Source organism: Lynx canadensis, chromosome C2, assembly GCF_007474595.2.
Source record: "Lynx canadensis isolate LIC74 chromosome C2, mLynCan4.pri.v2, whole genome shotgun sequence".
In the NCBI taxonomy this organism is placed as follows: Eukaryota; Metazoa; Chordata; class Mammalia; order Carnivora; family Felidae; genus Lynx; species Lynx canadensis.
Window position 1 is genome coordinate 130,617,057 of NC_044311.2, and position 27,775 is coordinate 130,644,831.

General features: G+C 36.1%; 1 protein-coding gene across 1 annotated transcript in view; it reads right to left on the bottom strand.

Moving 5' to 3' along the window:
* Positions 1-242: 242 nt before the first annotated feature.
* NRIP1 (nuclear receptor interacting protein 1) overlaps positions 243-27,775 on the bottom strand; it is a 98,050-nt gene continuing 70,517 nt past the window's right edge. The window contains exon 4 of the mRNA XM_030329365.1: positions 243-7,549. Within this exon, the coding sequence (XP_030185225.1) occupies positions 3,735-7,202 (3,468 nt within the window). The 5' untranslated portion in view covers positions 7,203-7,549 and the 3' untranslated portion in view covers positions 243-3,734. The remainder of the gene's footprint in view (positions 7,550-27,775) is intronic.

Sequence of the window (27,775 nt, forward strand, 5' to 3'; positions counted from 1 at the left end):
ATTGAGGACAGGTAGGCTGACTATCTTTTTGAGAGATGCTTTAATTGTTCTCTGCTTCTAGATACACTAAGTTGCTGGCCACCTTCTTCTTCGCCGCACCCCTCCCCCCCACCGCCTTAATTTTTCTAAGAAGGGCAAAGCATCCTTGAAGACTTGCTATTTTCATAACCAGAGACTTTTATATTTATGGAAAACCTAAAAACCAGAGAAAGCCCACAAAATAACAGTCATTTCAAACCAAAGACAATGCATTTTTTCTCATTTATTCAAATTCACTGCAGGAAGTAAACACTAAAAGATTAAAAAACAAAACAAAAAATTCACACTGCAGTATGTACAGTTTCATGACATCACATGAAGAAATTAAATTTCTAATAAAAATGACAAATTATATTACTAAGCAGATTGCATCAAAATTGGTTGTGTAAACCCCAGAATTCATATCATGAATGGTAATGTGCCTGTATTCCAGCATACTGGAACACTCTTGGTATAATGTTACATTTCCAATGGGATTAAAAAATTCATGAAAGTAGTTGTCTGAACTCTTTATGTTGAAAAGTGGTTGACTTGATTTTAAAAAGTTTTAAGACCCTTGGATTCAAAGCACATTCTTTCACAAAGCTTAAACCACAGAAGTCATGTCCGGAAATGGAATACTGTCCTGTTGGGACGGACATCTGATCTGACTTGTTAAGACATTTTGCCAAATGCACAGACGCACAGGGTCCCCCATGCACTTTTCATGCAGCAGGTAATCACAACTTAAATAAAGGGTTTATTCTATACATTTGTCCAGACTTGCAACTGTATACACACATGCACAATTTTTAAGCCTGTCTGATTATATTTACACTTATACATGGAATATACAGAAACCAAAGAGATTAAAAGGCTTTTCTGTTGCATTAGAACAATACAAAATATGTATTTTTCATTAAGGAAATCACTATTTACATCACCTTTAAAAACTGATTTTAACATCTTCATGTAACAAGTCAATATATATATATATACATATTATATATATATATATATATATATAAAATATATATTCTCACCAGTTTACTCTTCTGTAAGATGTACCAGAGAATAAACAGGTAATGCTACCTTACTGATGCCAATGAGAGCTGTAGTACCCTTTCACAAATGACTTCATTAAGAAGAAATTGTCTAGATATCTAAAATAGTCCTTGAAAACGTGTGTATGTGCATCCTTGTATCTACATATGCATAAACAAAGTGGATATGGATGTATGCCCTTTCTCACCACTCTTCTTTAAAATCACCCTAAACTCAAATTGGGGACATTCTCCAGTACATCAGAACATCATTCTTGTGGTCGTGTTTATCTACGTATTATATACCCTCATCCCTTTAACTGTTAATAATGATAACAAAACCAACCAACCAAAGAAACAAACAAAAATGTAGCAATGCTGGCCCTTGATGTCCTTTTCCTTGACCTAAATTTCACTCCTTTGTAAAAGCCTCTTTTCCCCTAATCAAAAGGGAATACCAACAATTTTTCTAACCTACCTCTAAGGCTCCAGACTTTTCATAATGGCAGGAAAAAAAATGACTTGCTTAAAAGCTCATTTATATTGTCACAAGATTGTCACAGAGTAAATATGGGATGGAGTAGAATATATTCACTGGCCAGTGGAATTTCCATTTCAGAATAAGCATATGCCTTCATCTCTCCATGATGTAGCATAATATTCACTCTTGACTACTGCTTTATAATATATCCAGTAACTATTTACAAATCATTTTGAGAAAAAATAATCACTTAGGGTTTTGGATCATATTAGGAAATAACGCCCATTTTTAATATAAAAATCTTAGAAACAACTTCAAGTAGAACAACTTCAAATAGATATCCTTCTAATTAATAGTTGATTATGTAATGATTTTTTGATAGGTCAGTTGCAAACCTGGTTCACTTTTAAAAACAAAAATATCTGGTGAATGAATGGTGGACTGTAAAAACTGCACTTAAACATACGGATTCGTTTCAAGATCAAAACCCCATGTGGCTCAATAGTAAGTTCTTCCAAGATAACACCCGTGTTTACTTTTAATTACTATTTTAAAATAATAGATCCAATGGAGTGGTTGTGTACAACTCCTGTCACGCCATGCCTTTTCTACTTTTCTGTTAGTCAATCTGAGTTTAGTGCCATTCGTGGGTTTGAAGTAAGTATTTTCACCTTTGTCAGCAATGTTCTTAGGACAATGATTTTAATAGAAATTAAGGATGTATTCAGGAGAAGTGTCCAAACCATCCTGGAATCACCTGAGTTTGGTAAGTGGCCCTGTTATTCCATCCCTAAGGCTAATTAAGTAGATGTTACTCATTAGAACACATAAATAATCACAGATTTTCCTGAGATGTTGAGCCAGATATGAAAGTTGTCCCCTCCACCCAATTTTTTTTTGTCATAAAAAGTATTCTGAACCCGATTTCCAAAGACATAGCGGTTATATATGAACTACAATATTGCAAATTTTGGGTTGATGTATAACTGTACTGGGGAAAATATAGGCATCAAATAGGGTTTTTTTTTTTTTTTTTTTTGGTTTTTTGTTTTTTTTACAATCCTGTGTTCTGAGAAAAGTCATAAGCAATGGTTCTCAAACTTCAACATGCAGAAGAAACATCTGGGGAGTGTGTTAAGATGCAGATGGGAGATTCCCAGGTCCACTTAGCACAGATTGTTGTTCTGTAGATCTGAGATGCCGTCTAGGAATCTGCATTTTAAAACAAGTGCTCCAGATGATTCGAATGCAGGTGGTCTGAGTCCAGCTTTTAAGAAACCCTGGTCATAAGACTCACAGGTACCACAGAAATGGTGAGAAGTAAGTTTTACAAGAGATGGTGAAAACTGTCCAAAGAAAAGCCATTTTGCTTCTGTTAAAAACTACTTCTTAAATATTCAACTATTCAGGAAACCACCTGAAGATAAATGTTAACTTCCTAATTCTGTAAAAGGAGGAATATTAATTTAGTAAAGTAGTTAAAATACAAAAATGGAAATCTGCCTTTTTTTTGTTTTTAAGGATCTATCAAACTTCCATCAGTTGTAATCAATTTTTACTAAGTAGTACAAGGTTTAAAGAATTAGGTATTGAAAAGGACTGGGGTGGGGTAGACACATTGGGAACCACAAAACCCCTTCCAAGAGTTAAAAATAATTTTTTTTTTTAGCAAAAGTGAAAAATGTAAGCATATTTTTTCTGTTTTATTTTTGAATCGGATAATGAGAAGTGAATTAGGTTTTTTTTATTCAATAATTAACATTTAAAGAGTTATTTAACAATTTGGACTTAAAAACACATGTGTTATGTAGACTGACTTCTGCAAAGCAAAATAAAGTACCCTAATAAAGGCAGTAAAATGCATTAATCCACTATGGATGGAGATTTACATTTTCATTTATGCCTATTATTTGTGATTATAAAAGAATTTCATTCATAGGCTACTCACAGTTGTTGTCTGATGCATACAGAGTGTTAAACAACCAATTGCTAGTTCAGTAGTTTCCTCATGACATCTAACGTAAAGCAAAAAGTAGTATGCATATTTAAACATCACCAGTAACCAATACTTTTCAAAATGAAAAAAGTTTCAATTATACCATGCTTTTCTCAAATCATGCTCTTATTTATACAGATCTCAAGTTCATACTAATTAGTTTTAAAAAGATCCAAAGCTGGATGGCAGGTACATTTTATTCTGATTCTTTTTTTATTGTTAGCACGTTTCCCAGAAGTCCATAAACTTCTCCATTTGCGCTGTGTGGGCGAGAGGCATTACTTCCCATATGGCTATTGTAAGGGCTTCTGAGATTAAAGAAAGAAGCTTTAGTTTCTGCAGCAGGAAGTAACTCTTCTTTGATTGTAACCTGTGAGACGCTTTCAGCAGATGAGGGCTCCCTCCAAATGTCCTTGTCCTGTGTTTCTCGACTGGTAACAGAACTGCCTCCCTTCTGAAGCATGTAATACAGTATTGGGTTAGTTTTGGTCAGTCTGGGACAGTCTTTTTCATACTCATTCTTATCTGCATCTGTGATAACCCACTTAATGGGTCCCTTCTCACTGGTCATGGAACACCCATTCGAAAGCCCAGATTCTGGTCTAGACCCTGCACAGCCCATGTGCTCGGGAAAAGAAGGGCTCATGGGAGTTTTTACTCCCCCTGGGTATGGAAATGTCCTGCTATCCATGCAACTGCTCGGCTGAGGGGAGCTGTACATCAGTCCATTTAAAGAAGAAATGCTGAATTCAGGCTTGCTGTTGGTCACAGTATTTTTGTGTCCTTTCTTTTTACTCTCAACAACAGAGTTACTCCTGTGCTGGGACAAATCTCTTACACAGTTTTCTGAGAGAAGCAGCTGTTTCAGAACATTGAAGCTTTTGCTCTCTCTGGCCCAACTCCTATGTTCACCATCGCTGGCTGAACCATGGCTGGCAGGATATTTAAATTCAAGATCACTTTTGTTAAATTTCAGCTCTTGCTGGTTAAGCAAGGACCCATACAACACTTCTGAAGCACTGTGACTGTTTGCAGCATCGACTATGTTATTTTTCATCTTTTTAAACGGATTTTCTAAAGGCTCCGTGTAAAGCTTCCTTTTCTTAGGAACCATGCAAAGATTCTTTGATTCTAGAAGTGTCAGTTCACTATTTCTGTGACTATTGTCCAGATCATCTGCCAGGTAACTCTCTTGATTCTGTCTTAGCAATCGACTTAACAGACCATTCTTTGAGAAAGAAAAATCCTGAGGTGAAACGGGCTCCGATTTAAAGTCCTCGGGCACTGGTAAGGCAGCTGCGCTTCTCTGCACGGGAGGAGCCATACCTAAGAACGGGGCACCCTTGGCGTCGTGGCTCAAGTGCACATTTGTATTATGAATATGTAAGTCATCGCAAGGCTCAGATTTTATTTTTACCATCAGTATTTGTTCATTTAAAGCTCTATCTGTGTGTTCCTGAGTGCTTTCATCTCTTAAAGGAATTTTCTCTTTCTTTTCACTCTTCCCTTTGTTGGGGTTTCCCAGGAGCAACTGGAGGACAGTGCGCCTTTCAAGCAGATTTTCTATTTCAGAACCAGAAAGTCCTGATTCGGGACCTGTTGCTGGACTGCTAAATGCCTTATTTTCTTCAACCGCATTTGTTTTATTTGAGAGCAGAGGACTATTTAATCTGTCAACCATGCCTACAGGTTTATCTGTGTTTACACTTAGCAGCTGCTTACTAGGTCTCTGCTCTTCTCCTGCTGCGGAAGACTGCATTCCACACTGAGCTAAATTTTGTAACAGTTTACTGGCACTGAAAGTTGCAGAGTTTTGTGCACCTTCATTTTGGACTGGTTTCTCTCCTTGCGATTCTTTGCTTTTCGTAAGGTCCATCAAGTGGTTAGACGCAGTATTTGCTGGCTTTTCAGGTTGAGAGCTGCAGGCATATGGTGGGGAGTTCCATTTGATGACCAGAGAGTGTTGGGAAAGGTTGATGGGGGACTCTGCTTTTGAGGATCCCAGTAATGGAGGAGTGCTCACTGGGGTAGTCCTGTTTGTACTGGGGCTTTCTATTACAGAAGTCCTCGTGTAATTCTGTGAACCGAACTTTGTCACGTCACTGTGTACTTCCTGAGGAATGCTGTTTCTTTCGACGCTTTCTTCATTCTTATGGCCGAGGAGCAATTGAAGAAGTGTTACTTTCTGGTGCGAATTTAGCTTGGAATTCTTTGAGGTATCTTGATCTTCTTTGAGATCGACACTGGGGACTTTGGGATCCCAAGTGTTTAGCAAGGACTGAGTTAAATTATCTAGAGAAACAGGCTGGTCGGGTTCTGGTTTCTCAATTCGATGTTTGCAGGACAAGTCTATGGGAACACAGTTGGAATAAGAACTTTCATCGCCACTGCTATCATCTGTAAAACTAGGATTGTTATCTGAGTACTCATCAATGGTTGTAGGTGTACTGCTATCCTCAAAAATGCTTCCTCTCTCACTATGATTATGTCCGTTCATTGGCTTTGGTATGGTCTGGCTTTTAAGAAGATGTAAAAGCAAACTATTACTAGCAGCTTGTTTTATACTGTTTCTTTCCAGTGAGTTCTTATAGCCTGCATTTTTGGGGGAAGAGGGAACACCCACCGGATTCTGAAACGTGGTATTCTTGCTAGCCATTAGTTTGCTTGATGATGTTCTTGCCTGACCATTGAGATGGCTTGACATTCCTTTTGAGAGCTGGAAACTGCCAACATCCTTCTGGCCATTTTCCTGCAATCTGGCCATCGCAGCAAGTCTCTCACTCGCCGCCTGACTGGCGTTTTGTGTTTTTAAAGCATGTTCTCGAGAATACTGCTGCAAATGGGCTTCACTCGAAAGGAGTAATGCTAACTGGCTGCAAGCAACACTAGGTTTGGGGGAAGTGGCAGGACTAGCCCTTTTTTCCACCATGCTTGCAACCGCCTGCAATCTTGCAGCACACGACAAGGGTTCGCTCATGACCTTTGTCCCACTTTGTCCAACACGATGCGGTGACTCTGGGAACCGATCTCTGATGAGGTTCTTAGTTACGTCAGGAAGACTGGTATCAGGCTTTTGATCTTTAGCTTTACTTTTCTTCAACAAAGTTTTTAAGTGACTTGACGCAACACCGTAGCACCTTAAATCTTTTTCCACTTTTAAGGAGTCATGACTGAGGGCATATCCTTGCTCCTTGAGGCTCTGCCTAATTTGTTGCGACAGAGCAACAGTCTGCAGCCTAGAGCTGAATGACTGAAGCAAAGAGGCCAGTAATGTGCTATCTTGTTTGCCTTTAGGCACATTGTCAACCATGCCAGCTAGCAAAGCTTCCTTCTTTACGTTTAAATTTACGATGGAATCAGACAGCCTCTTCCGCTTCGCTGCGTTCCAGTCCTCAGAAGACTGCAAGAGCCTGGCTTTTTTGAGATGCAACATGCCAGATCCCTGATGTGAATGTGTATTGAGAACGGGCCCATTACTTTGACAGGTGGGAAATGCACTGCCAGAAATGTTAAAGTTCTGATCGTCTTCATTATGCCCAGCAGACTTTTTGTCAACGGCAGTCCCTGATCCCTCTGCTGCCTGATGCATTAGTAATCCTTCTAGGTAAGTTAAAACAATAGAATCCTGGTGCACATCAGAGCCAAGCTCTTCTCCATGAGTCATGTTCAATAGAAGTGTTCACAAGGGCTTGGTTTCTAGTCACGCTGAAGAATGGTTTTCTGTGGGGAGTGAGATGTAACTTTAATAAGTGGGCGTCAGTTTATCACCTTCCATGGTAATTAGACAGAGATGCACTGTTTCACTCCAACCAGGATTTCTTCTGGCAATGACAAGAAAAAAAAGCAGGCAAACTCCAAAGCAGTAGGACCACAGAGCAGATCAACTCCTAAGCAAGAAGAAGCAGAAGAATTCCTTAATACGTAGGTCTACAGAAGCAAGCAGACAGACTCCTTAGTGAATGCACTGCTCCTTCTTCATCTTGCTTCCAATTAAATGCAAATATCAGTGCTCTAAAAAATAAATAAATACATAAAAAAGTTAGGAAGGGACAGAGCTAGGATACCTATAAGCAAAAGAATCAAATATGTGTAAGTTTCTGTATATATGTGTGTGTGTACATAAACATAATACACATACATATGTATGCATTACAGTCACTTCTTTACTAATAGATTTTGCCATTCCTATTAGATCGGAAATCTCCACTGGAAAGCCTATAAATTAATCCATATTGTTAAAATGATCAAATCATTTAGAGAAAGCACTTAGTTGTTATAGGACTGTCTTCCGAAGAGCACAAGGTTTCTAAATTTTCATGAGCACTTTCTGCAAAGTAATATGAATGCTAAGTCTCTTTTATAGTAAGGGAGCCAGAATTTGCTCTCTGACGTGCCTGGGAGCTTATGAAGGAACAAAAGCAGCAGTCCAGGAGAAAACAAGAAAAGAGACAAACATGACATGAACCCCTCTGATGAGCTGGATGTGGAGGTCAGGACTGAAGAGAGACGCACTTCTGACATCATCCTTGAGACATCACACATTCCACAAGTGATCTGTAGAATTTCTGTTTTCAAAGAAATGGAAGCACTAACAAATACAAGTATTTTGTGGGCCTATGCAAACTATGACAGTCTTAGTCATATTCATAAACATTTAAGTGTAATCACAAACTTATTCACCCATAATTTTTACCATGACTTATTAAAATCGAAGAGATGGATTCTCTAGATGCTCATCAAGTGTATCCGAGGTTTAATGTTTGTTTTGAAATCTTTACTCGTTTGCTTTATGTAGAAATTTTAATGTGAGGTCCATTCTGAGCACATGCAGAACATAGGTTGTGGGTGAACCTGTAACTCCCAAGTTCCTAGGATGTTCCTAATATAAAGTACTTTTCTCCCCACGCATGCTATCTCTTTTTGTGTGGCTTTGCTATTACTGAGTATAAATAAATTAAAATATCGTATGTGATTTGAAACAATTTTGTAAGATTTTAAAATAAAAATCATTAATTTAGAAAAATGTGTTAAGGTACTTGTACCTACTTTTAGTTTAGAAAATGTGGTTACTCTGAGATGTATAACTATGTGTATACAATAGGCTATCACAGCATCCTGTTGAAAAATGGGCAGGAAATGAATTTAGAATAGATTTGAAGGGAAGATAATTGACTTCTTCCAGAAAATTCTAAGTCAATTGGTTGTTTTTGATTAATTTCTTTGGAAAGAAATTCTACAAATAGCACCATTACATGAAACGGTGAGGAAAGAACTTCTTAGAGAAACCTGCTTTTTAATAAGATGACTCTGTAAATGAAAGATTGTATTTCCTATGACACTGGTTCAGGCGGCACTCAGCCACAACACCTACCATCATTCTAGCAAAAAAATGAAATGCTGAAGAAATTAGGAACTCTGAGACTACTTAAGGCCTGAATTCACTCAGACTCTGCTATTAAAAACTCTTCAGGGAATCCAGTGAGCCAAATCTCTTCAGAAAACTTCCTTTTTTTTCCTTTCAATAACTGAAGCAGGAGAAATCGTTACATTTTATTAATATTTAAGTCAATTTATAAATAACAAAGTAAGAAGGAAGAGATAATAAAAAACAAATCCATTATAATTTTAAATAAGAATTTACACATAGCCAACCCATTCTTAATTCCGTATCTTCCTGGTTTTGAAAGACAACATATCCATATGGGCAACTGACAGCTTGTTAACTGTCATGCATGAACTTGGAAATATCTTGTAAACATCAATTCCAGATTTCAAATACATGTCTAAGAGGCGGGCGTTATCACTTCTGGGTCTGCTCTCTGTACCTGTATAAATCAAAATGTGTTACTTTGGAAAACTTCGGTAGCTCATAATTATGCTGAAGAGAGGACAGACATCTTCCTTGTTCCATAAACTGCAAAATATGTATTTTATTTTTAGATTTTCTAACGCCAATTACAACGATTAATCAATGGATTATCTCATTTCCACGTCATCTATTTTCTTCTAATCTCTGTTCTTACATACCAGCCTTCAATAATTGTCCATTTATGAACCATTTCAAATAAATTTTGGTGTGCCAACATGATAAGAGAAGAAAGAGTACTGCCATGCATCCTTTGAGCAAAACAGGGCAGTTGAGGTTCTTGTCACGATACAGTGAGTGACGAAGTCCTTCTTATTGAATAGCTGACTAGACGGAAGTACCCTATTTCCTTTTTGTCTTTAGAAATATACTGCTATGGAAACAATGTGAGGTGACAGATGTATTAACTAACTTTACTATGATAATCATTTTGCAATATATGTGCATATCAAATCATCATGTTGTACACCTTAAACCTTCACAATGTTATATGTCAATTATATCTCAATAAACCTGGGAAAATGAGAACCATACTGTTGAACTATATTGTTTACTCATCGATTCTTGAGTCTGAGAAAATTCATTTAGGATTTTGTCCCCTGAAGACAACAGTCAGTGATGTTGCCTGTGCACTCAATGTCACCATCATCATTCATGTCTAGAGTACAACTATCATTCTCTGCAGCCATCCTCTGATTCATCTAATTGAAGCATCTTCCTATGCCAACTTTCTTCTCTTTCACATTATAGATGGGAAGGAAAAAATACTGAATTCTCTATTGTGTTTCCTAACAACTTAAAACAGAAGAAGAAGACTACAAAGACAGTGTCTCCAGACTTTTCTTTTTAAACATTCATGAGAAATGATACAGAATTAATGGGCTATGCAATAAGGAAACTGAAGATGATACAGTGATGACTTATTTCATTATTGCATCATCCTTCTAGGCACTTCTATTATTTTCCCTTGGCTTATTATTTAGTCTTTATTTGGCACAACTGGAAATAATGAATCAATTCTCAAGATCAGAAAATGGAAAAATATACATAGATATAGGAAAATTAAGATCACTAAAGTTCCAATAATGTATCTTTGATTTATAAAAGGCTCTATTAGACATATATAGTAATAGCAATATAACACTATTCTTTCCTATTAAAAATACATTCATTAAAACTTTAAGAACGAATAAAAGTCATATAATCCTTGCTACTACTTAGAAATATTAAAAAAAAAAAAAAAGCTTCAAAATCTAAAACCAGATTTGTGGTGCCTGGGTGGCTCAGTGGGTTAAGCATCTGACTCTTGATTTCAGCTCAGGTAATAATCTCATGGTTTATGGGTTCGAGTCCCATGATAGGCTCTGCACTGACACCGTGGAGCCTGCTGATTCTATCTCCCTCTCTCTCTCTGCCCCTCCCTGCTTGCTATTTCTTTCTCTCAAAAAAATAAATAAAACATTAAAAAAAAAAACAACTAAAAAACTAACATTACATGTTTCAAAGAATGCTGCCTGAGAGTATATCAAGGATTAATGTATTTCATGGCAATTTAATAAAATTCATGTACAACTACTTCACAATGTTAAAATTATAAACTGAATCTTCCTTTTATTAATTTAAAATTGTTTATAAGAATAAAAACCTTTTAAATTTCATAAAATTGACTTTTCACTGCTCTAACTAGCCTACAGCTAAAAAAAATTGCTAGATTTAAAAAAAAACAATAAAATCAAACTAAACTGTGAAAGAATTCCATGGAATCTTGACCATATGCACAGATTTGGAGAAAGATCCAAGCTTCAACACACAGACTAGTTTATTTAAATATCTAGTAAAATGCTTGAATTCAGAGAGTATTTTTTAAAAGCTACATTTTTAAGTACCTGAAAAATATGAAATTATGTTGAAGTCTAACTTTTTTTATTTAGAGTTTTAATCAATACGATAGTTGTAAATAATTTGCACATTAACCATTCCCAAATGGGTATTATACTGATCTTTGAGGAAGTTAAACTAATTTCATTGAAATGTGTTTTGTACTTTCTATATGGAAATGGCTTATTAAGCAAAGGGAAAATCTGAATTTTTAACCACTTTTGAAAATGGCAAAATAAAATTTTATTTGGATAAATGAAGGATGAATCTAATAGAATTCTTATATGTGGGACTACTTTTGGTTGACAACACATAAATAATGAGAAAGGTCTTCCTCCAGCTGTTTTTAAGGAAAGGATACAGTATCTTACTTGTCATTAAACTCTCCATTAAAAACACATTTCAATGACTAAACATCCATGAAGTTACTTTGTATGGTGGTTAAATTATGTCTAGTGAACACTTCATGACTTCCAATTGTTTCTGTGAAATCTCTTCTAATTTATTTTGCATTAGCAAGTAATACCAGTTTGCTGAATTTAAACGTATTTCTCCAATGCCACTTTAATAAGCATTTCAATTTTTGGCTCTGGTTCCTCAAAATGTAAAATTAACTGAAAGTCTACTTATTTGTGACATTCAAGAATAACTCCTATTGGATAACATTACCTAAATTCCACTGTAGATTATTTTAGGGATGCTTTTTATACAAAAGGCTAAGAAAAATATTAAGATGTTTCACTAAGGATTAGAAGAAAAATACTGAAGTTTTAAGAAGATTCCAAAGTCCTAATTATTGAACCTTTTATTAAAACAATACAAACTGAGGTAAATAATTCAGAAAATTCTTGGTGTTCTCTAAGGTGAGGCCTTGAAAAAAAGTTTTAAAAGTTGAAAGGAAACAAAATCCAAGAAAAATTTATCAGGAGGATGTAACACCAAACAGTTTATCCAAATGTGTAAGATTAGGCTTTCCAAACCAGTGGCCTATGAAAAGTTGTAATACATAGCACTCAACACTTAATTTCACAGAACAAGAAAGAAAAAGTAACATTTCAGATAAGGGTTCTGGGGCTTCTTTAAAAAGTCAGGATTACAGTGAATCCCCTATTATAAATTGAAAGTTATTTTTTAACCAAGTCAACAAAACTGTAACTGAAAAAGGAAATACTACCAATACCGACACCACAGAAATGAAAACGATCATAAGAGGTTACTATGAACAACTATACTCCCAACAAACTTGACAACCTATATGAAATGGAAATATTCCTAGAAACATACAACTTCCAAAGACTGAATCAGGAAAAAAAATAGAAAATCTGAATAGACCAATTACTAGTATGGCGATCAAATTAGTGCTAAAATATCTCCCAATGAAGAAAAGCCCAGGACCAGAATTTCACGGAACATTTGAAAAATTAACACCAATCCTTATCAAACCCTTCCAAAAAGTCAAAGATGAGGGAACACTGCCAAACTCATTTTATGAGGTCAGCATTACCCTGATACCAAAACCAGAAAAAGGTCACTACCAGACAAACAAACAAAAAACTACAATGATGAATTGTATATGATGAGTATAGATACAAAAATTTTCAGTAAGATACTAGTAAACCAAATTCGGCAGCATATTAAAAGAATCATTCACCATGATCAAATGGGACTAATCCCACAGATGCATGGGTGGTTCAACACCAGAAAATCAATCAATGTGATATATCACATTAATGGAATGAAATTATCATGACCATCTCACTGGATGCAGAAAAAGCATTTGACAAAATTCAACATCTACTCGTTAAAAATAGGTATAGAAGAAACATCTCAACATAGTAAAGGCCATTATATGACAAACCCACAGCTAACAGCACACTCAATGGTGAAAAGTTAAAAGTTTTTGCTTTGAGATCAGGAGCAAGGCAAGGATGTCCAATCTCACCACTCCTATTAAAATGGTATTAGTCCTAGGTAGAGCAATTAGGCAAGAAAAATAAATAAAAGGTGTCAGAATTAGAAAGGAAGAAGTAAAAACTTTCTCTATTTATAATGATTTTATACATAGAAAATCCTAAAGATTCAACCAAGCAAAGAACTGTTAGATGTAATCAATAAGTTCAGTAAAAATTGCAAGATACAAAATTAACCGACAAAAATCAGCAGCATTTCTATACACTAGCAATGAATTTTCTGAAAAAGAAATCGATCCTACTTATAATGTCACAAATTAGTTAGAAATAAATTTAACTAAGGAAGTGAATGATCTCTCCTCTGAAAACTACAAGACACTCATGAAAGAAAAGGAAGAAGACACAAATAAATGGAAAGGTATCCTGTGTTCACGGACTGGAACAATTAATACTGCTAAAATGTCAACACTACCAAAAGCCATCAACTTAATGCCATTCCTATCAAGATTCCAATGGAATTTTTTCATAGAAGAATAAAAAACACTCTTAAAATTTATATGAAACCACAAAAGATACCAAATAGTAAAATAAATATATCTATCTATCTATCTATCTCCTAGGAAAGTAGAATAAAGCAGGAGGCATCACACTTTTTGATTTCAACCTATACTATAAAGCTACACTCATCAAAATAGCTTGTATTAGCATAAAAACAAACAGGCCAATGGGACAGAAGAAAGAACCCCAAAATAAACTCAAGCATATACGATCAACTAATATTTTGACAACGGAACCAAAAAAACTGAATGGAGAAAAGACAGTCTTTTCAATTAATGGTATGGGGATAATTGGATAACATGTAAAAGAATAAACCTGGACTCATATATTTTACCACTCCCCAAAATTAACTCAAAATGTATTAAAGACTTAAATATATGATCTGAAATCATGAAATTCCTAGAAGAAAACATAGGAATAAAGCTCCCTGATGTGGGTCTTGGTAATGAGTTTTAGGATACAACACCTAGCAATAAAATAAAGCACAAACAATAAAATAAAAAAAATAAGTATACTACATCAAACTAAAAAGCTTCTGCACAGCAAAATAAATCATGGACAGAGTGAAAAGACAACTGATGGAATGGGAAAAGATATTTACAAGCCATATATCTGATAAGGGTTAATAACCAAAAAATATAAAGAACTCATACAACTTAATAGCAAAAACGGCAAATAAATCATTTTTAAAAAGGGCAAAGGACCTGAAGTGACATTTCTCCAAAGAAGATATACAGAGAGCCAACAGGTATGTGAAAATATGCTCAGTATCAGTAGTCATTAGGGAAATGCAAATTAAAATTACAATGGGCTATCACCTCATGCCTGTTAGAATGACCACCATCAAAGGACAAGACGTAGCAAATGTTAATGTCGATGCAGAGAAAAAAAGTCCTTGTGCACTTTTGGTGGGATTTAAACTGGTACAGCCACTATGGAAAACAGTATGGAGGATCCTCAAAAATTAAAAACAGACCAATCATACGATTTGGCAATTGTACTGCTGAGAATATATCCAATATCCAAAGCCAATGAAAATACTAATTTGAAAATATATCTGCATCCCCTTATTCCTAGCAGTATTATTAACAAAAGCCAAGACATGGAAATAAGCTAAGTGTCCATGGATGGATGAATGAACAAAGTAGCTGTGAAATACACACACACACACACACACACACACACACACACACACACAAATACACATGATGGCATATCATTCAGCCATTAAAAAACAAGGAAATCTTACCATTTGTGACAACATAGATGGCCTTTGAGGCATTATCCTCAGTGAAATAATAAGTCAGACAGAGAAAGGCAGATACCATATATGGTAACACTTATATGGAAAATCCAAAACAAAAACAAAACAAAATAGCCAACTCAAAGAGATCACACTGATCGCTTATCATTACCAGAGGCAGAGAGTTGGGGGGAGGGAAGATGGGAGGAAGGTGGTCAAAAGATGCAGACTTCCTGTTATAAGATAAATAAGTCCTTGGGATGTAACACACAGCATGATGACTAGAGCTAGCACTGCTGTATGATATATAGGAAAGTTGTTAAGAGAGTAAATCCTAAGAGTTCTCATAATGAGGTTTTTTTCTTTTTAAAAATTGTATTTATATGAGAAGATGGAAGTCAGCTAAATGTATGGTAGTATTCATTTCACAATATATGAAAATCAAATCACTGTGCTGTAAAATTACAGTGACATATGTCAACTACTTCTCAAGCTGGAAAAACAAAGAATTCTAAGTATTTGTAAACATTTGAAAAATGGAGTTATTGTGTCTAAAAAAATTATAAATATCATTTGCTATTCTTTTAATTATCACAACTATTGCTTTATTCCACTTTACAATTGTCTTACATATAGGGGCATCTGGGTGTCTCAGTCGGTTAAAGCGCCCAACTTCGGCTCAGGTCATTATCTCACTCGCGTTGGTGAATTTGAGCACTGCGTCGGGCTCTGTACTGACCGCTCGGAGCCTGGAGCCTGCTTTGAGTTCTGTGTCTCCCTCTCTCTCTGCCCCTCCCTTGATCACACTCTGTCTCTCTCTCTAAAATAAACATTAAAAAAATTAAAAAATAAATAAAACTGTCTTATATATAAATGGAAACTAGTTATTAAATTTAGATTTAGTTTCAGTAACTCAGTCTAAAGGACTGATCACCACTACAACAGAAGCAGAATAAATGACAGAAAAGGGAAAAAAGAAAAGTTGGTTTTTGAAAAAAATTTAAGGAAAAAAAACCACATTCAATTGTTGTCATTTCAAGCTGGGAATAATAAGGACGTGATAAGAAAGGATGACTGAAATTTATTAGAATACATTTCTAATCTATTGAGAAAAAAGGAATAGATATTAATGTCCTTTGATATAATTTGAATTCTGAGACAGTAACTTTCTTTGTAGTATTATCTTTGTGCAAAGACGAATGTGTGGTTGTACAATTTGATGGGTGCCAAGAAAATAAGCTTATCTGAAAACATTTTGCTCAACTGAGGGCCTCAACATTATAGAACAGAAGAGCTTCTTGCCCTCTCCCAGGGGTTCTCAATTTAAATAGTAAATAGTCTTCAAAGGTTGGTAACAGAAGCCAGTGACACTGTGTGAGTAAAACAGCGGCCCAGATTGCTCTCCACTGCAACCTGAGGGACTTACATATTTTTGCCCAAGGCCAAATTTGCTCCTGACTTCGAGGTCCATCAGCTTTAACTTGCTGTCAGCTGCTTCCATAGGAGTAAAATTGTGTCATTCACATTCTCTATTAAATGAGACTCACTAGGACACGCCAATGCTTGCCTGACTCAAGTGTTCAATATAAAGACATGTGTATGTGAGGACCTCTTCAACCCTAAAATTTTATTTCTATGACTCCAAGTAATTTATCAAATTGTAGTTGATAAAAAGGACAAGCATGTTAACCAGAAAGTTGATAATGCTATCATAAAGTTGTGGAAACAGTCCTGACCAGTATGTGTCATAGTCTTTTCAGTGAATTCTGGGGGAAGGAAATGATTTTGTAACAGCTATACAACCTCCCCATCCAATCGCCCCAAATTATTTATCTTCATTACTTTCTTTAAGGGGGCCACAGAATTTCAAACAGATGTTTACTTCAAAGCTAAAAATGAGCTTATGTCCAAACTGGAGCTTTTGCTGATCTCACAATGACTACACACTGAATAAAATGCAATAATAAAGATTCAGGATCCTTGGTGGCAGATAAAAGCATATGAGAGAGAGGACAATTATTGTCCTGGTGACAGAAACAAAGATCTCCTATAACTGATATAGCAAAAGAAAGAGCTTCATTGTTCTGAATTATCAGAAGGCTTATGTTTATGAAGCAAATTCGATAAAAGCCACTATTTCACTCTGCCTTTACAATTCATTAAAAAAATTAATCTTAAATCAAAATTAAGATTTGAAGCAAAAAAAAAAAAAAAAGGCCCACGAATCACAGGAGCTAGAGAAAGAGCTTAACTGCCAAACAATTTCTATTCCAAAAATGTAATATTTTCCTGGATACTGTGTTGCATTTTCTTGAAAACACAGAAAACTAGAATATCATTAACGAAAATTAATTCTAACTACAACTGTTAAAAACCGAGAAGATAAACATTATATGATAAATACATAATTATTTATTTAGCATTAATATTAATGTCTCTCACTGCCTCCTACTATTCTTGAATAACAAACAGCTTCTTTGAAGAAACACAAAATAATCACTAACAAATTATTTTGGTAGCACGTAAAAGTGAAAAAAAAAAGGGGGGTTTAAGTATAAAACAGAGAGTATAGGTTCTCCTAACCTTTTTCAATAGCTGTTCAAAATAACTGGTTCTTTCTATCAGTTTTCAAAAGCATATTTTCCAAACTCTATCAAAATATAAAATATAATGGAAAATGGTGCTTTTTTCTGGAATTGAGTGTTTATAGTATAGTTTATAAACATACATACATACATACATACATACATACCATACATACATACTGGGACATTCTTTGAGATTGGAGTATAAATTCTATTAAATTCAACTATGGTCTCCCCATCCCTAAAATAGATCTGACATACAGATACAAGCACAAGGTCAAGGTCACAGATCAGTAAGAAAGATTACCAACAGAACGGATATAACAGCTGGCAATTGATCAAAGCTCCTGGAGTTTTTAGTACACTTACCAGATAGTCTGCATTTACTCATAGGGTACACTCTGTTTTAAAAATGTTTCCCATCTTTGAAGACAAGATCTTCATGTACCTTTTGTTATAAAGCATATTCTGCTAAAATATTGCATTGATCACAGAACAAGAGAAGAAACTTGTGTATGTGTAATTCAGAATCATAAGTTTTTATGTGTGTGTATGTATATGTATGCTTTCATATTAATTTGCTACTACTGATCTTTGCAATATGACAATTTGAAATTAATTTCACTTGCAGGTTCCTGAATCATCCCATGTTCCCCCACACCTCCATGTCTTTGTACCAGCTGAAATGGAAATTAATTGCATATTCCTGAATATCTTGGGCCACTTCTTCCCAAATACACAGATTTAACGGCTAAAAATTGGTTCAACCAGGAAAATTTTATAATATAACCATAGCTTTCCATGACAGTTTCTAAATTATACATAGAAGAAGAAAGTTTTGTCATCAACAACAGCAACAAAAGTGATTCTTAATGAAATTATATTATTGAACAGGGCAATTATCTAACAAAACCATGCTTTTGTTTTAGCTGTTCAAATAAGATATTGAATTGATTTTAAATTATATTTATGAACCAAAAATTCTGTGATAAATGTTCTTACTGAAAGTGTTCTGGTGAAGAAATCATCATTTTTTTTTTTATTTTTAAATTTTTTTTTTTCAACGTTTATTTATTTTTGGGACAGAGAGAGACAGAGCATGAACGGGGGAGGGGCAGAGAGAGAGGGAGACACAGAATCGGAAACAGGCTCCAGGCTCCGAGCCATCAGCCCAGAGCCTGACGCGGGGCTCGAACTCCCGGACCGCGAGATCGTGACCTGGCTGAAGTCGGACGCTTAACCGACTGCGCCACCCAGGCGCCCCAGAAATCATCATTTTTAAGGATACATCATGCTGTTGGGGTAAATTTATAATAGAAAAGCCTTCCTTGTTAAATCAAATATCACCTGCTACGGCTTTATATAATTTGCCAATCAAGATATATGTACATGCAAATGTTCTCAGTGACCAGATTTTCATTTTGCAAATTATTTTGAGAATTAAATAGGTTTAAATGAAAGCACGAGAATTGTACTATATTAGGAAGACTGGGGTTTCTAGGTAACAAAGTAAAAAGAAAGAAATATGTGTCAAATTAAATGCCACAAAAAGTGGACCATCCTTTACCAGGAGAAAAAAACTGTGGGTATAGAAAAATTACTAGTAGTGGACACTAATTTGTATATCAAAAGTTGATCAGAAAATCTACTGACAACTTATTTTATTTTAAAACTAACAGAATTCCTTATAAAATACACTATTAAAGTCTATTTGCAGGAATCGCTTTTTAATCAATTAATCAGTTAATCAATTAACATTCTCCTTTGTGTGCTGCCTGGTAAAAGTGTTACTTTGCTTTGAATGGTCCATGAACCCTGACTTGATTTTCCAGAAATGGAAAACATCATGACATCATTCTTGCTTGTATTGGCCCAGAATACAAAGCTTTCCAGATTGAAGGTTTTAGTCAGCTTGAGGCAGAGAAACATCACTACAGACACAATCCCTGGGAAGACAGATATAATGACGATATCTGTAAAGAGAAGAAGTCAATAAACCTGACAGGGTCCCACCCCAGGGGATTAATAAACAAAAACAAGAACATGTACAATGTACCTGGAGAATTTCTATGTCTTTAAATATTAAAGGGTAACATTAAAATACGTTCTTCAACTAGGAAGATAAAGCTACTGGCATACCATCCATCAACAGGCTATTCATTTTAAGTGGTTTCATTTTTATTGAAGAAATTGCCACCCATACTTTCCTCTGACCTCTCTTTTGCTCATCCATACACGTAAGCAAATGTTTGTAGGAATAATCTCAGTAACTATAGGCAGTAGCTGCCAATTTGAGCCCCAGCATTGCTGCTGTCCAAGTCTCTGGTGTGTTCAGTCCATGCAGCAGGGGCAGCCTGCATGTGGCCCTTGCCAGGGCACCTGACAGTCAGACACAGACATAGACCGAGGTGGGGGTGGGGGTAGTAAGGACGCTTTAGCAGAGGCTCCTATGAGCTGGCAAAGAAACAAGAAGAGCAGCAGTGACAGAAGTCAGGGCTTTTCTGACCTCACTCACTGGACAGAAACATTTCAGAACAACTTTCACTTGAGCAATTAAGATCATTAAAAGTAACCACTACTGTCTTCCATTAGCATTACTTAATAAAAAATAATTACACACTCTGGCTTTATGAGACCCTCAATCTATCATATACATCTTTTTTTTTTTTTGATAGAATAGCATTTATGTGGAACGGCATATATATACTATATCCATCACTTCTATGCTTAGTAGTTTGTTCAATTCTAACATCAATTACTGAAATCCTTATATAAATATTTCCTACTGTTTATATTTTGCTTTGTTGTTTTGGTCCTTATTGTGCTTTTGATGATAGCATTTCTATAAAATGAATAATTTGTTTTACATTTAAATTCTTGTCATTACACTTGAAAAAGACATAAGAGTGGGAGCAATAATGTACAAAAAGTAAAGAACATTCTGCTCAGTGCCCTTTCCCCAACACAGTCCCTATAATCATTATTTGGTAAAATATATCAGACTGAAAAATGCATCATCATATAATGCATTTCTCAATCATAAAATAAGCCCCAACTGCCTACAACCAAGCTAAAGGATTAAGGCATGTCTTTTATCCTGTAAGCCTCAGCTGAGGACTCACCCCTTCCTTGGACACCTTCCCTCACCTCCACAGGCTGACGATAGTTTTCATCTCTGGAGCTCCACAGTACTCAGTAGATCTTCCAATCATCTCATCATAATGTTGTATTTTGGTTTGTTTATGCCTGGCCCTCAAAGAGAGGGTAACTTCCTGATAGGCAAGGACTATGTCTTCGTCATCCTTACATCTCAGTACCTGGCAGAGGTAGCATTCCCAATGGAACATGCAAAAAAGTCAACCTCTTAGAGACTGAGTCTGTAAAATGAGGGGTAAGCTACCATAAATTCTAAGGTATCTTAAGATTTAACATGATATGATAAACCTATTTATAATGTTTAGTTTCAAATTCAATTTATCTCTTTTTGGTGCCCCCCACCCTGAATATAAACTAACAAAAAAATCATAAAATTAAAGAGCAATAAAATATTTTTCTCTGTTTGGAAGACAGTGTGACTAGCATTCTGTTAGAAAAACACAACATTTAGGGGCGCCTGGGTGGCTCAGTTAGTTAAATGTCCGACTTCGGCTCAGGTCATGATCTTGCGGTTTGTGAGTTTGAGCCCCGCGTCGGGCTCTGTGCTGACAGCTTGGAGCCTGGAGCCTGGAGCCTGCTTCAGATTCTGTGTCTCCCTCTCTCTCTCTGCCCCTCCCCTGCTCACGCTCTGTCTCTGTCTCTCAATAATAAATAAACGTTAAAAAAAATTTTTTTTAAAAGAAAAACACAACATTTAAACATTTTAGATAAGATCATTTTCAACATCTGTTGACATAAAAAAAAATGATCATAGTCATTGAATTTCCTTTAATTAGTGTCTTCCCAGTCAACGTTTATAAGAACTAATATGCCCACAGACTATATCTAGAATGGATAAATGTTTCAGAATACTGGTATCATACAACTTTTTATCATTTTTCTTTCTCAAACTACTCATCCTATAGAAAACTGAATCAAATCTATTTAACATTAAAACATTACTTTGTTAAATTTTCATATGATGGGCATGTGTTAAGCAATGAAGTTAATATATTGAAAGATTTATTCCCCCAAACTAGACAAATCAAATTCATCCTAAAAAATAGTTATGGTAAAATGGGGAAAGAAAAGCTTTGTGAAATAACTTTTACTGTATCGACCACAATTGAGAAACTGTTTCCCTATACCCATTTTAAAAACCAATCACTGCAGCATATATCACCATATAGTAAAGAACTTGAACCCTTTAAATTATGTGATAAAGATTAAATCAAATTGGTGAAAACTCTTCTCAGGATGATCTTTTTCATGTGAACTTAAAATGCTTTAAGTGTGAGTTTTCACTGTGTCTGGCTAAATAAAAACAATATCCTACCATGAAGTGACTCAATGAGAGTATGTAAACATAATCAAATAGTTGTTTAAGGACTTGAACATGAAAAACTAAAAACCAAGTCAATAAAAACAAATATTATCCAAGCAGGTCTTGAACACTGATGCAAGAAGAGTCAGTGTGTCATTGCTATGACTTTTCTTTCTTTTTTTAAATGTTTATTTATTTATTTTGAGAGAGAAAGGCATAGAGAGTGAGGAGAAGGGGGGCAGAGAAAGGGGGGGAGGGAGAGAATCCCAAGCAGGCTCTGCAATGTCAGCACAGAGTCCCATGCGAGGCTTGAATTCACAAACCATGAGATCGTGAGCTGAGCCAAAACCAAGAGTCGGATGCTTAACCAACTGAGGCACTCAGGTGTCCCTGCTCTGCCTTTTCTACCCTTCACCCTACCTGCAATGTTTCTGTTAGTGGCAATATAAAATTATGACAGTCGCTCCTCTGAGCCATGCTGAAGGGGTAAGCTTTAGGTCTCTTCTTGCCACGTGGCATGTATCAAACCGAAATAATGTTTCCCAGGTCTGAGGAAGCGAAGAAGTCATGTAGGTCTAAAAAAATATCTAACTTTGATGTAGGTGGGTAAGATTTTGAAAATCTGAGTTTTCTAAAATGTACAAGTAAGTACTCTTTAATTAAAAACAAAACAAATCAAAAACTATTTAGTCATTTCTTTTAAAGATACTGAACTTTCTCATCAAATTTCCTTGACATTTATTATGATTTTTTTTCCTGACTTTATTCACCTAGACCAATCACTTCTTTTTAAAGCTAAAGTGACAAACATCATAGGAAAACGAATTTATAGAGCTTGTATAAAATTGGCAGAGGAGCAAATGGTTAGAAAGAGAAAGCTATTTTCTTACGATGATTCTACCATTGGCCATCATTTTCCTAACAGTATGTCTTGCAAATTGTTTCTATAAACACAACTGGATCATAGAATTTAAAGTTTAAAAGAGAGGCGAAAGGTCATCTGCCTAACCAATCGTTCCCACAGAATGCTTAAACCCCTTTATAACCTTTTTGCTAACTCTGATTGTCTAGTTTTTTTTGTTCTTTTGTTTTTGTTTTTTTCCTGAAGACCTCTAGTGACCATGGATTGTCATCCAACACAGTATCTTTTGGAATCAGAGAGCTCTGGGTTCAATTTCTAATTCTTCCAACTGTTCTTACCAAATAGTTGGTAAACTGTTTGACCTTGAGCAAATAAGTTAACTACTCTTGAAAGTTTTATATACAAATGTATAAAAACCAGTACCTTTGTCACAGAGCCTCTGTGAGAGATAAATGTGACAATGTTCATATAGTGCTTAGCACAGTACCTGGGTACAAAGCAGGCACTCAGTAAAGGTTATCCATTATTTACAGAACTCCTTCCACATTTGCACAACTGCACTCCCATAAAATTCTTCCTTGCACTGGGCTATAATCTATCTCCTTTTAGTCTGATGACTGGTCTTTTAGAGGCCTCAGAAAACCAGGCTAATCCTTCAATTATCCTTCAAACACTAGAAGATAGCTGCCATATTCCACTGACTAAGTCTATCACCTTGTTAAGGTCTAGATAAGATAGTTAAATTCCATTGTTGACAGGGGGCTAGCAAAGGCCAAACAAGAGAAGATGAATGTTCCAGGGCTCCAGTCTGTGGTGGGTGCTGCAAAGATGCAATTCTTCACAAATTCCTGACTGGCCAAAGCAGTGTATTGCCACAAACTATTGACTCCTACAGAGTTTGCTGTAACTACGAAGGCCCTGCTTTTCCCCCAGTGCTCTAAACCATACCTCCTCCTTAAATGAAATACCAAGATGTATTTTCTTTGTTTTTCCTCATGGGGTTGGTTAATATTATATTATCCTCATTCACATTTTAACAAAAAAGGTACTCAAGCTAAGAGCAATTGAATGATTGTTTAAACTGCAAATTAAGTAGCTTATCCAAACCCAAGCAGGGTCTTCTCAGTTCTAGCCTTGCCTAGTAGTATGTTAAGCTGCCACAGTATAGAACAAAAGTGAATTTGGAAACATCTGGTAAGACAAATGCTCTTATAGCACTCTTAGAACTTTGGCTTATTTTTTCCACTTCAAAATCTTATCTCGGTTGTCCTAAGTCTCTTTGCTTTTATTAGAAAGACCACCAAGCACAGTGGTTCAGAGAACAGTCTGTGGATTCCTGACTCTGTAATTCATCAGTAAGTGACTTTGGTCAGTTACCTATCCATCCTGGGGCTCAGTACCTTTAGCTGTAAAATAGAAATCATAGTGTCTACCTCATAAAGTTATTGCCTTAAATGAAATATGTATGTAAAACATTTAGTATAACATCTGGCATTTTCTAAGCACTCGATTAATGTTAACTATTCTACTAGCCATGGCCATAGCAACAGACTTTTGTAAAAAGAAAAAAAAAATCTTCATTTGCCGGTCACTACACACAAAGCTTCTTGAGAACTGAGGCTGTCTTTTGCGTTTATAATCCCAGACCTGATAGATTAGAGGCACTCAAAATTATCTGTTGAATGCTTTAACATATACTCCAAATATCCCAGAAAAAAAAACCAAAACAAAAAACAAACAAAAAAAAAAACACCACAACTTTGTATCCATAAAATATTTTAAATACCTAGCTAATTAATTCTTTACTTTTATAATTTTATAAGACATGTTCCCATAAACCAAAGAGTAATTTTAGGTACAAAAGATGCCTATCATTTCTTTCTTTCCGAGACCTTTTTTCTTAAAGAATCTGTTCCCAGTCCACTAGCCACAGGGAAGTGTGGGAACGTCAGGAATCCAACTACACGTCATCAATTCCTTTCTTCTTCTGGGATCTAAAATTCAAGGAGATGGAAAACCTTCACTTTGGGTTGCTTTAATGAGGCCACAATGCAGAGATAAGAATACCAAGGACTTAGTATGTTGAAAGGAAAGAATGAAGTAGGCACATTCAGAGAAGCAAAGACGAGGAAAGCAAAAAGGAAAAGAGAAGAGACACAAGCTGCTGAATGGTTTTCCAGTTTCAACAACGGGCAATGCACTCGTCACTAGGTTCCTGTGGAGCCTCTGGCATGTCTCTATAATGAATGAATGCCCCGTGCTTGAGCGCTGTTCAGTGGCCTTCTGTTCTGTGCAATCACAGCATCCTTAAGATATTATAGTAATATTATAGGACACAAACTTCACCTTTGTATCTACAGTCTTAAAGACCTCTGCAAATATTAATACTCGCCCTTACTTTTCCTACCGTGCCTCTGCTTCGTGTATGGTCTTGGAGAAACATGGATCTCCAATTTTCAAATAGGGAGATTTAATGACACAAAGAGGTAAATAAGTTGTCCAAGGTCATACTTAAAGTTTGTAGGGGCAGAGCTGATAAGAGAATTTCAAATTTCTTATTCCCATGAGCTTGAACTAACCAATAAACCAGCTGCCTCCCTTGACAGAACTAAAGTATGCCAATTATCCAAACTGTGTAGGAAACATTGACCAAAACAGGGGTTAATTGGACATTGGTTGTTTTAATTCCATAATCAGCTCTTTCCCTGAGCTACCCTGGGAGTGAATAACGTATCTTTTGCAGGAATGGGAAGGAGGCCAGCACAGGCCATCTGGCTGAACATGTCCTTTCGTCAAGTTATCCCTGCAGCTGTGTGAAACTTACTGATGTTGAAGAACTTTACAGTTTAATTTGCTTTATCATTTTCCCTCTACTCTATTAAATCTAAAAGTAGATAAATCTTTATTTTCCTATTAGCCAAACAACTTAACTGACTTTGAAGTTACTGAATTTACATGAACATATATATTATGTGTGTGTGGGGGGGGTGAAGGGGATTGAAATTTTCTGATGTTAAGAATGATTTCTCATACTCAAAATGAGAGCAATTCGTTTAAACCATTGGCACTAGAAAAGAAATAAAGACTCATTGTTCTTTTCACATGAAAAGTAAAACAGAATATTGGTCTTGCTCTCAATCAAGAAAAGAAGGAACCATGAAAGAGCACAGGTGGCCTATTTCCTTGCCCATGCTCCTGAGTTCTTCTACTTTGTAATTTTGCACAAAGTCCACAAATCTGGACTTCTGAATTCAAGAGCAGTCCCTAAGATCTTAGAGTCAGACTCATATCCATCAAGTGGGTTCAGATCATGACTCTAGCACCACAAGTCTAAGGCAACAGTCAAGAGTTGCTCCAGCTCTTAAGCATGTATTTTTCCCCTCACATTCCTTCTTTCTTCCTGAATCCTTCCACCCTTCCTCTGCTCTCAAGGTGTTTACTCTTCTTTTTTAATTCTCCAGTCTTAAATTAATACTGCCTGTTTTACTCATGAATACTGCTGGTATTCAGAACTAGAAAGGGTCCTGGTATTGATGGGAAAGCCACATTCTCTATGCTGGGAATTGTCTCTAAGAGTGGGAGAGGGTGGGTTATTAATACTTAATAATGCAGATATTAATGTCTAACTGTGGTTCAGACCAGTGTTGCCCAACCCCTACATTGATGCGCCTTGAGCAGGGTTTAACGCCTTGAGACTCAATGTCAGAAAGAAAGGCAAGCTTAGAGGGAATGTCTATCCAATATACAATCCAGTTACTTTCTCTTAATTTGAAATGTACGCATCCATGCCATGGAGCTACATTAGGGGTCAGATAAGAGGTGATAAAATCTTAAGGGAGACACTTGTATTCAAGCTATATGTGTGAGAGCATGTGGAAAGTGAATTCTTAAAGTAGAACCAAGCAATAAGGATAGGTAGATGGGTTATGCTGAAGTTTGCAAGCAAATAAAGACCAGATGGTTCTTGCTCAGAGGGCTCTTGAGGGATCTTGATTCAGCTAACCTCTACCATCTCTAGAAAAACATGCCCCTATTTCTTTAATTTTTTTTTTTTTAACATTTATTTATTTTTGAGAGACAGAGTCAAAGCATGAGCAGGGGAGCGGGAGAGAGATACAGACTCTGAAGCAGGCTCCAGGCTCTGGGCTGTTTGTTAGCACAGAGCCCAACATGGGGCTCAAACTCACGAACTGCAAGACCATGACCCGGGCTGAAGTTGGACGCTCAACCGACTGAGTCACCCAGGCGCCTGGACCCTATTTCTAATAGAAAATAGGCATGGCATTGAACAGTGAGCAGCATCACACTGTTACAGTGCCTGCAGCGAAGCTTCATTAGTGAAGTTGAGTGGGAAACAGGGTTACCCTGTCTCATGCAAGGTCAGGTTGTACCTAAGGGCTCTAAATGCTTCTCTTGTTTCATTTGCTGCTGTCAACTATTGGATTTCCACCTGTCTCCAATTCTTAACCAAACTTTGGTGGCTCCTGATCCTAGATCAGCCTTGGCCCAAAATGTTTTGACAATAATTGACCAAAGGAATAATGATTTGGTCAGAAATAATGATTATTCCATGGTGGGATAAACAAGGAAAGAATCAGAAGGCTCCACCGCAATAGTTCTCCAACTAGTTCTTGCTCAATTCCTTCCTGCATATCATATATAATGCCTCTTCCTACTAATAGGACCTGGGCAGAATCAACAGAGGGAAGATACACAATTTGGCCATCTGGACGAACTCCTGGAACTCTGTGGCTACAACAGATACTGAAGAAAAAAAAAAAAAGAAAAAAGTGACCTTGTGTTATTATATTATCTCTTTGTGCCTCACTTTACTCATTGAAAAGTAGAAGGCTCAACAAGATCCTCTTTAAGATTC